We start from the raw sequence: 10,927 nt of genomic DNA on the forward strand, positions 1-10,927 counted from the left end.
GAGTGCTTATTGAACTATCATTTTAATAAAAGGTGGCGTTTCATTAAAGTAACTTAGATTCATGGTTTTTGGGTAGGATTAAGATAAGTATTCATATTGGGGATAAAAATATTACAGAGTTCCAGAGATCTTAATAATGTATGACATAGTATAAACATTCAAAAGTACTTGAAAGAGGTACAACTGTTGATAAGTTCAAGTTCTTATAGTTTGTGATCTTATATTCAAGAGACTTACTTTTTAAGATAAACAGTAGAAACCTTTTTCCTCTCTGACAATCTTCTGCCACTTTGTTATTTGCAGGGTATTTCAGTAAGTTACTCTGACATCTGGCACATCTTTTAGCTCAGCATATGCAAGAATAGAGTTGATAGGAACCTTCCCCTTGGGGCTTCCTAGCTCCTGATTCTGACTCTTAATGGAAAAATGAGCAGTAGGCATATTTTTTTGCTTATATGCTGTCCTGCTGGTGATTAATGGTAGTGATAAAAGCTCTCTCAATGCTTTCATTACTTTGCAGACAGAATCACATACAAAAGTTTAAAAATCTCACACATTACATGCCACAAAGCCTGTACTTTTTAGGCTTTGTAATACTTTTATGATCTCAAGAAAGGTGGTAACTGCAGTTTATGTATTTTTGGCACTTGTAGGAGCCGGTCAATTCTGAATTAACAGATGAAGTCTCTGGTTATTTATAGCCCCATTACCCCTCTTCTCTCTGTCCTAAAGTTGTTGATGATAGAAAAAGGCTGCCACATTGCATTTAATGAAAGAATTTATGTTTTTTTATTGGTGTTGCTAAAATTCATAAATGTGACACTTAAGTGACTTCAAGTTGGGCTCATTTTTACCTCATTTAATAAAAAAAAAAAAAAAAAAAGAATACAGTTAAAAGGAGAACATAACTGTCCTGGCCTCCTAGTGGGCTGAGTCAGAATAACAGTGATTTCTTCCTACAGCAGTCCGCAGTCTTTTACCAACAGGCATAATCCTGTCCAGCAAATTTGGTGACTTGCTCTGTGGCAGCCTTTTCTGTAAGTGTAATATTGTTAATTCACTCTTTTGTACTTAGACTGATAACTGAAAATGAGATTTCTTTTTGTGAGTTATTTGCTATTTTTCAAAAGAAATATTGAGGGTAAATTTTGAACAATTTATATGATTTGACTACAGAAGTCTTTTTTTGTTAAATTATTCTTACATGACTGCTACACATGTGAGTATACATTTTAGACATTTCTTCTTGATATTATTCAATATCTGAAATAGAAAAAGGCATCTTTTTTGAATTATATAGCTTGTTTCTTTTTAGAAAAACTTCATATATATATATATATGTATATATATATATATATATATTTAACAAAAAGGGATTTATTTGAGGACTTAATATGTCAGTGTAGGGGAGTAAGTGTTTGGGTCTTGAACCTTAGTATCACTGTCAGTCAGGTCATATGTAGGCGGCATTTTAAAAATTATTTTTCTTAATGAGAGAATGTAATTTTTCTTAATATAAACAGAAGGGGGTGGTTTTTGAATTTAGTAGTAGATTATCTCTTTTTGACATTAATGCTAATGAAAATATTAAGTAGAGCAATAGCATGTTAAATCAGGTTACTTCAACAAAGCTGTTTTTCCAATAATTTTATATCAAGGCTAAATTTAGAAAAATAACCGGAAAGTACTTCAGAGTACAGAGAGTATCTGACTTATATCAGATTTCATTAGCAGCAGAGGGTTAATAATCTGCTCTGACCAATATGATAACCACTAGCCTTGTGAGGCTGTATAAATGTAAAAGTACTAAAATTACATAAAGTTAAAAACTAGTTCTTCATTCATAGTAATGATATTTTAAGTGCTTGATAACACATATGGCTAGTTGCTGTCTTCTTGGATAACATAGACTAGAACATTTCCATCGCCATGGAAGGGTCTGTTGGACAGCACTTCTGTATGCTATTAAATCATAAATAATTTGCTTCATCTATAATTATTTTGTACACCATCTAAACAGCAGAAGAAAGAGTAAGACCCAACTTTAAGGATGTATGTATAGCACCTCATTTGCTTAGAAGTGGTGCTAATGAGACTTGATGTTTATTTGTTGTTGCATTACTGCACCTGTTTCCCTGTTGCCGGCCTGTGTTTCTGTAGCAAGTTCTGACTGAGAGTGATGTGATCAGAGTTGTGTTTTGTGGAGATTGCATTCCTGCTGCAGTGTAGGCAGTACGTCAGGCAGAGAGAGGCCAGAGCTGGCCATCGGACTCCTAGCTAGCAAAGCAGGGAGTTGTCCAGGTGAGATGAGTGTGGTGGCAGAAGGAGAAGTGGATAGAGTTAGTCATAATGACACAATAGAATCAGGAGGCCTTGGTGTTTGAATAGATTAGGGTCCAAGTGTGAGTGTGAGTGTGTGGGTGTGCGTGCACACATGCAGGAGGGTGGGATGACAGGGGTATTTGCAGTGTCTGGAAAAAAGAACACAGTGGGTAATGGTGCCATCAGTTGGGCTATGTTAACAGTGAAGGAGTGGGTTTAGGGGATAAAGTGGTGAGTCTGACTTTAGAATTAAATGTAAATACTTGTGAGATACTTGAGGGGAGGAGGCAGCTCAGAGGTATGGATCTTGGTCTCAGTGGTGAGATTTGGACGAAAGACACAAACTTCAGAGTCATGGGTTAAATGAGGAGGCAAGATCACCTGGGGGAAGAACGGAGCGATCTATCTGGGGTCTTCATCAGATGCGCTCTCTTCGTCAGAATTAACTGAGGTGTCTTTGGGCTGGTTCTCAGGGATTGGCAAGCCCCTTGCTAATGCTGACGTGTGCCAAAGTTTGAGAAGCACTGATCCAGCATGTTGAAATGATGAACATCTAAGCCTGAGCCATGGGAGAAGAGGAATCTGAGGTGTTTTCCTTTATGTAAAGAATGAAAGAAATAAGAGCAGAGACGGAGAACCAGAGGTAGGGAAAGGAAACTGAGGGATGTGCAGTCCCTCCAGTTATATCCCACTAAGGAAGACGTAAGGGCAGCTACAGGTTCCTAGAAAGTAGGAGATGAGATGTAGGATCAAGGAGAATGGAAAACATTTAAAAAACTGAGGGCATCGTTAGTCAGCTAGAGATCAGCTTAAGTCGTGCCAGGTAACAGCAAAGGCCCACTTTGGAATGTCGTAGCACATGTTTCTCAAGATTTTGTAAATTTCTTTCCTAGGACTGAGAATTCAGGGAGTGAGCCACCAGTAGAATTAAGGTAGTCTGGTAGAAATCAAAGGGCCCCGGAATATTAGAATTATTACTGGTACCGAAGTATCATTAAAATACATATTTCAGCATAGGGTACAGGCAAGTGAAAATAAGACTGGAGGAGTGGAGGTCATAATGAGGAAGACCAGTGTAGGTTAGAGGACTGGATGTCCTGGAGAGGAATATGGAGCGGTCTCACAGTCTTGAGTTCTTAGAGGTGGGTCTGAGAGACGAGAGAGTCAACTAGTGCGTGTGCTGGGCTGGGGTAGCATGGAGGTTAAGTTCATTAGGAGCTTGTATGTTAGTCATGATGGCAAGGGAATGATCAGAAATGCTTGTGTACCTGGTGTTGACATCATCAAGAAACTTGGGATTGTTTCTTATAGGTCCGTGAATAGTAGGTGACAGAGATGTGAAGAAGGTGACCAGCTGGCACTAGGAGAGATACATTTATTTTATTTATTAAATATTTTTATTTATTTATTTGACAGAGATCACAAGTGGGCAGAGAGGCAGGCAGAGAGAGGGAGGAAGCAGGCTCCCTGCTGAGCAGAGAGCCCGATGTGGGGCTCAATCCCAGGACCTTGGGATCACGAGACTTGAGCTGAAGGCAGAGGCTTAACCCTCTGAGCCACCCAGGCGCCCGTAGAAGTAAATTTGATCCGGAAACACAAATGATAGGTGAACTCCAAAGCCTTGAACATTTAAAAAACAAAGGCAGTAATTTGAGCCATTACAGTTAACCCTGAGATTGTGCCTACTAAGCACCCAGCCTAATGGCTAAGCACATTACTTATGTTAACTCATTTGATCCTTATAATGACCCCATAAGGTAGGGATTAACCTATTTTACAAATGCACAGAGGTTTAGAAGTTTGCCCAGTGTTAACACAAGTGGTCAGTGATGGGACCAGGCTTTGAACCCAGGCGGTTTGCTGCTGGAGTTGGAGTCCTGAACTAGCTCCCTATACTCTCATAAACTAAACTTGGATATTTTAAAAGTTACTTTTCTGGGTGCCAATCTCTTGGAAATAATTCTTTTAAGAAAAAAATTAAAAATTAAGAACAACATTAATTTGTTCTCGTATTACTTAAAGTAATGCACATTTACACTATAAAATTTTGAAAATACATAAAAGGACAAAGTATATAAGAAAAATAGTTGCCTGTAATCATAGTTTTTATAGCTGGCCTTGCAGGGCTTGGTGTTATAGGAACATGATGACACCCCTCCTCTCTGGGAGAAGGGGCTATGCCCAAGCCCCCCCTGTGGCTCAGCCTCTGAAGCATCAGCACATCAGGTCCTGGGGGGCCCTTACTTCTCCCACTTGCCTACTGCTTGGGTAGAGCGTTCATTACTAGATCTTGGGAGGCTTCTCATTGCGCTTAACCCAACCTGGTGGGACTCTTATTTGCTCTTCTCTAGAAAGCCATGTTAGCTGCCTGCCCTTGCTACCCAAAGCTGCCAGAAGGGAGAGGGTCTGAGGTTTTACTGTACTTGCAAGCTGACAGTTAGTCGGGTTCCTGCATGGTTGTTGTAGACACGAGACTCTTGGATCAGAGACAAAGGACTTCATTACTCAGAACAGGTAAGCCACGAGCTTCCTGTTCCCCAGGACAAGCCCTCCTCCCACCAGCCTCATGGGGGCATGTGGCTCCGGTGACGCCACTCCCGCTGTGGGCTCAGGTCTTAGCTGAGCAATCTCAGACCTAGGGAAACCCACACATGTGTTTCAAGCAAACTTGCCTGCCCTTTGCTCTGTGGGAAACAGACCTACTTCTGCTTCAGAGAGATACCGTCTCTGTTTTCCAAGAGTGTTTGCTATCCAGACATCCTTTAAAGATAGTCCAGGGGCTCCTAGGTGGCTCAGTTGTTTAAGCATCTAGCTTGATTTCTGCTCAGGCCATGATCTCAGGGTCATGTATCCGAGCACCTATTCTTCTTATCCATTATAAGCTCTTCACATAATATTTGATGTGTAATAAGATTCTTGCTTACAAAAAAGGACTATTGCTTAGAAAGAGGGAAGCAAGGTAAAAGAAAGTACTATTGGAAGGTGGCTACCTGGGCCACCTGGCTGGCTAACTTGATAGAGCAGCTGACTCTTCATCTTAAGAGTTGTGAGTTCAAGCCCCACCCTGGGTGTGGCGCCTACTTTAAGAAAAGAAAAAGAAAGGTGGCGGTCATGTTTTGGTATCCTAAGTGGCTTGAAGGTTGTGAAGTGCAGGTTGGAGAGTTCTTCGGGAGAGTCCGTGGGTTTTTCCGGAGCACATCTGGGGACTTCATGTTTCGTCTCACTTGAGTCATAACTGCAGTTAGATCTGATGTGTTAAATAAAATACAAGCATCACACACTCCAGTCTGCTGGCCTCCCTTCCTGTGAACACTGAAGGTGTGCTGATTCCACATTTAAGGACATCTCTGAACCTGCCCTGGGCAGCTCGGTGGTAAGCCTGGCCTGTGAGAGCCTCGCTGGGGCTGGGGCTGGGGCGGCTCTGCCAGGGTGTGGGCCGGGCCTTCTCCTCTCCATCTGACTGCACGCTGCGATTGACGTGCAGCCTCTCCAGTTAGCAAATAATATAGGGCGAAATTGAAGTAAGTGTGTGTTTTAGATCTTTATCACACAACTTCAATTATTTTTAATGTGGAAGGAAACATTACATGAGATGTTTTTTGAGAGACATGGATTTATTTCTGATTTTGTTTGTTGTATTAGATGTACACTAGTGCATTAGGGTATAAAGCATCAATAGGGGTCTTTGAATTTAGGTACGGATTCAGTCATTTGGTGACTTTTCAGGAATATAAGAAAGTTGTTTTTTATTCATTTGTTTGCCTTGTCCAATAGGTTTCAATGTTTCAAGCTTAGAAGCCTTGGTTTGGCTTGGTTTAGAAGACCTCTGGTTTGGCCCTGAGATCAGAATTTGTTTTATGTCTAAAACAAAACTGTGCATAAAGATGGTTTATTATATTCCGGGCACATGAAGTAATGATGGTTTTATCTAATGTGAAGAAAGAAGTGATACATAATTGATAGCTGAGTGCTGTGCCTGGCCTTGGTTTCTGCTGCCAGCTTTGGTTGGGGAGTCCCTGGGCTGCAGAGCAGGGGATGCTGGCCTCTGCGGCGGCAGGGCGGGGTGGGGGGTTGCTGGCAGCTGTGGGAGTGGAGGGGAGGGGGCACTGGTCCTTGTAGGGGTGGAGGTGAGGGGAGCGCTGGCAGCTGTGCTGGGGGCCGTGGGAGTGGACTCGAGGCTAGCGCCCTGGGACTGCGGTCTGTGCGCGCTCATGGGGTCCAGCGCTCTGATGGCTGCTTGGCTGCCAACCTGAGTCATTCTTGATGCCCTCGCTGAGAACTGCAGACAGAAATTCACCAACCTGCGTTTTAAAACATGGCTCTAAAAAATGTTTTCACTTTTTTTTTTTTTGGTTCTTTAAAGCTTGATGGTATTCTGCATAATTTGGTAAAGCAAAGTCAGTCTAAACCTGACACTGTAAAGCTGGAATTTTTTAATCTTGCTAATAAATACAAATTTCCTCTCTTTCCAAAGAATCTTTGTACTTTCATATAGATAGAAGCCTAATTAATCTGAGATGAAATAAAATACAGTTAGATCTCCATTATCTTTTTCAGGGAATCCGAGCCCGCATTTTAGAAACTCTAGTTATGCTTGTCCTTCTTGCGCTCCTTATCCTCGGGATAGTGTGGGTAGCCTCGGCGCTCATTGACAAGGACGCGGCGAGCATGGAGTCTTTGTATGGTAAGCCGGCTTCTCTCTGGGACCTCAACCGGGCGTAAAATTACACACTCGCTTTCCTGAGTGTTTTCATAATTCTTTGTGTCGTTAGCCCTTGTTGCTAATTTACAGAGTTAATAAGTCTTTAGACATGTTTAAGAAAAGAAATGAGTGTTCGTGTGTTTGCTGTATTCAGAATGAGTAGGCAGCTTTTAAGATTTTTTGTTTGTTTGTTTCTTAGTTGGATTCTGTTCTTAAAATTCCATGGAGACTTTTTTTCTCCTCCAGACAGGTTTTGCAAAAGGGTTATTTCCTTTTCTTCTATTTTAGATCTTTTTATTGTATAATTTAGAAATTGTATGGCTTAGACTCAAATAGACAATTATGATGTTTATCAAACAATTTATAGTCAACTTCAATGTATTTCAATGTACAATATTTTGGATTTCGAAAACATATGTGCATTTCTTTGCAGATCTCTGGGAGTTCTACCTTCCCTATTTATATTCCTGTATATCTCTGATGGGATGTTTGTTACTTCTCCGTAAGTAGTTTTCTGGCTTATTGTTGACGGGAGAATGGAGTTCTTTATTTTGGAAAATTATAGGAAGCTTTCCTGAAGAAATGTTTTTAAAGTTGGCCCTTCACTTTTTTAATGTTAAGATAAATTTGGATAAACTAAAGCCATGAAATAAAACACATGTGGTGTTCTTTAAGGAAAGTCTCTCTTGTAGAGAGACGCACACACAGGCACACACTCACTGAAGCATTAAACTCGACTTTTGAATAGTAACGTATAATTCCGTGGGGTGAGTTTGTGGTCTTTGTTTCACATGTGTCCAATTTTACTCGAGTCATCATAGCGTGTCTCGGAGTACTGTAAGCAGATAAATGTGGGTGTAAGGAGTGAAGATAATAGTTGGTTCTCAACTCCCACCAGCACTTGAAATGTAATCTGCTCTTTCGTTGGTTTTCTTTTATTTCTTTTAAGTGAAAAGACTTCCTCAGCCGCTGGAGTCTTGCACATACTAAGCCTTTGCCAGCCTTCAGCTGTCTGCCCTCCTCTCCCGGTCACCGCCGTAGCTTTTATTGAGAAAGTGTCCCCGACAAAACACTGAGAGAATCTAAGTTGGAGACCAGAGTTTTCTTAAAACGGTGATCTGTGAGTCCGTTCTCTGTTTTGCACTATCGATTGACCTGCCTCTTCTCTGTGATCTTCCCCGCAGTGTGTACCCCCGTTGGCCTCTCCCGCATGTTCACAGTGATGGGTCAGTTGCTGGTGAAGCCAACAGTAAGTGTGTTGTCTTGTTTGTGAAATAAATGTGTTTACATCTGAGCATCTCTTAGGTTGTGAATTAGCAATCAGAAACATTAGAATATTTCTGTGGGCTTGAGACCTTGTTATTGTTGCTTTTATTTTAATCTTCTTCATCCTTGGAAATCAAATTTGTTTTTGTTTCTAAAATACTAACTACAGACACTCAGGTGGAAATTCCTCTAGCAAATTTTATGACAAAATTTACAAATACTTACAGATATTTTAGGTGTCTGTTGTATCAGTAGTAACTCTGTTATGTTTCAGAATGTGCCACATATATTCCTTGATTAACAGACCAGTTACGTCTCTGGGAGTTGTTGCGTGTTCATTTTGATTATACTTTGCAGGTTAATCTCAGAGTTACCATATATTCATTTGAAGTGGTTTTCAGTTGGCAGTAATCATAATGAATTGTTCCTAATTTCTTTGGCCTCTAGCTATTTTGTCAAATATTTGCTCCCATGAAAATAATTCTTTGCTGCATTTAAGGAACTTGCCGTTTACATTATTTTCACGGGTCCTCACTGGCTCAGGTCTGAATGACTCACAACCAGTTCTCTAGTCCACCGACCTCCAGCCTCTGCTCCCGCCCCCTTGTCTGATCCCGCCCTCTGCAGCTGAGGGGCTGTGCCCACAACAGGCTTGTGCTGTCACTTCCAGGCATGTCTGGGGCTTTCTCCCATCCCTGCACCCTGCCTGCTTCAGCCACCTGACAGCGTCCTCAGGCCTGGCTCTGAGGTCGGCTGCATTCACTGCCTGTCTTTGAACCTTGCCTCATCTCTTCTTTTAAGTTCAGATAATCAAGCTTCTTTCTCTGCACCGCTCATATTCTCCAGTGTATCTCATTGGTAGCACCTATCAAATTATTTTGGTTATATGTTTGTCTTTCCTGTCAGAGTGATTAATCAAGGAAAAATTTGAGGAAATATTGCAGTAGAGGTATTCTTTCAGTAATGCATGCTTAATTTTGAGAGATTTAAAAATAAAGGACTAATAATTTTTTCATATCTTTTTTAAAAATAAAATTGGATTATTTAACATTGCTACATAAATGTATACACACTTAGATAAAACATGCTATCAAATCCTAAAATGCACTTTCCTCTGGAAGAGGTTTTATGGCACTGCATTCTTAATTTCTTCCTGATTCTCTGGCAGAGCTTTTTTTTTTTTTTTTTTTTTTGGTCTTTTTCTCTGTTTCTATTTTCTGGCCCCCTAAAGATAGGCATATGTTCCAAGTTCTGTCTTTGGTCTAACGTGGCTCTGCTCCGTTCTCCTGACCACCTCTGCCACTTTCATGACACTTTTATATGTGTAACTCTGGGGAGCAAAAGACGCTGCAAACAAACTACACCACATGATAAATGCTGTGCCTGAGTACCCACGGAGCTGAGAGCTCAGCTCATAGAAAACCGAACTACTTACTTAGCGCCCTTCCCAAAGCTGATTTTTCTTCCTAAAGTTGTCTCTTACTAACATTATTCTCAAAACTTTAGTTATCTTTGTCTCTTTTCTTTTTGCTAACACCCACTATTAATGATATTAAGTCAGTCTAGGCTCTATATTTGTGATTAGTACTGTATTTTACACACGTTTCTCATTTAATCCTGCTAATAAACCCATAAGTTAGGTGGTGGTCTTATTTTATGGCTGAATTATCTATAGTTCAGGGAGATTAAGTTGGTTGAACAAGATTTCAGATCAGTCTTGGTAGGGTGGGATTTGAACCCAGAGCCGGGTTTCAGACCCTGGACCACTGTTCTATTCTGTCATAAGCTCCAGAGTACTTGAACCACGATGTTGCTGAATGTACTTCACATCTCTTCACCTTTGTACTCTGCTTAGTTTCTGATCCAGATGCCTTTCCCATTTTTAATAAATTAAGCTATCAGGTAAGAGGCTACTATCATCAAAAACACTTGAGAAAACTTTTTTCTTCCCACCTAGAAGTTGGGGATCTTTCTTCCTCTGAGCTTTTGTAATGTTTTATTTTTGCTTGGGTTACGACAGGTATTTTAACCCTGTAATTACTTTTTTTGAGTTCATTCTGTCTCTCCTGACACTAGAATGTCAGCTGTTTGAGGTCAAGGACTGTCTTTAACTCCTCTTTAGGTCCCCATCAGCTCAGAGTGGTGACGAGTACGGGCTTCAAAAGGCAGATAACTTTTCTTTGCCAAACCCTGTTTCTTGGCACATTATAAGATGGGGGAAGACAACAGTCTGATTTTCATTGGATTGTTGTAGAATCACAGGCACGGGGCACATAAGCATTTAACACAAATATCTGTGTGCCCCTCATTGTCGCTCACTTGAATGAAGACGGACCCATACTATAAGTCACTAATGAACAGTGTGCATTGTAAGAGGAAATCTTTTTGTATGGGCTCGACCTTAAGAAAAGTAAAAACTGGACTGTGGTCCAAACAGTAAGAATGGTGAGAACACTGATTGGAAAGAAACTTGATATGATGACCTACCAAGGTATGGCCCCTTGCCTGCCTTAGGCTCGGAGCGTCTTGGATTAACTCAGCTCAGTCTGCTGCCTGCACCCGTGCTGTACATCTGCGCAGGCCTTCCCACTTTGGACTGGTGCATCGTCTTCTGGGGTAGGCCCTCACTGGTGGTGG

The 10,927-nt window shown here is 41.0% G+C and overlaps 1 protein-coding gene across 13 annotated transcripts in view; it reads left to right on the top strand.

Annotated features, from left to right (window-relative positions):
• Window positions 1-10,927, top strand: part of LMBR1 (limb development membrane protein 1) — a 156,975-nt gene that overhangs the window by 86,315 nt on the left and 59,733 nt on the right. For all 13 annotated transcript variants that reach the window (XR_014301147.1, XM_082692933.1, XM_082692944.1 and 10 more), the window contains 3 exons: window positions 6,880-7,006; window positions 7,458-7,526; window positions 8,209-8,273. Coding sequence is in view for 12 of the 13 variants with exons in the window: in XM_082692933.1 (XP_082549059.1) it covers window positions 6,880-7,006; window positions 7,458-7,526; window positions 8,209-8,273 (261 nt within the window). In the remaining variant the exon portion in view is untranslated. The remainder of the gene's footprint in view (window positions 1-6,879; window positions 7,007-7,457; window positions 7,527-8,208; window positions 8,274-10,927) is intronic.

Source organism: Mustela nivalis (genome assembly GCF_964662115.1).
Source record: "Mustela nivalis genome assembly, chromosome: 12".
NCBI classification, from domain to species: Eukaryota; Metazoa; Chordata; class Mammalia; order Carnivora; family Mustelidae; genus Mustela; species Mustela nivalis.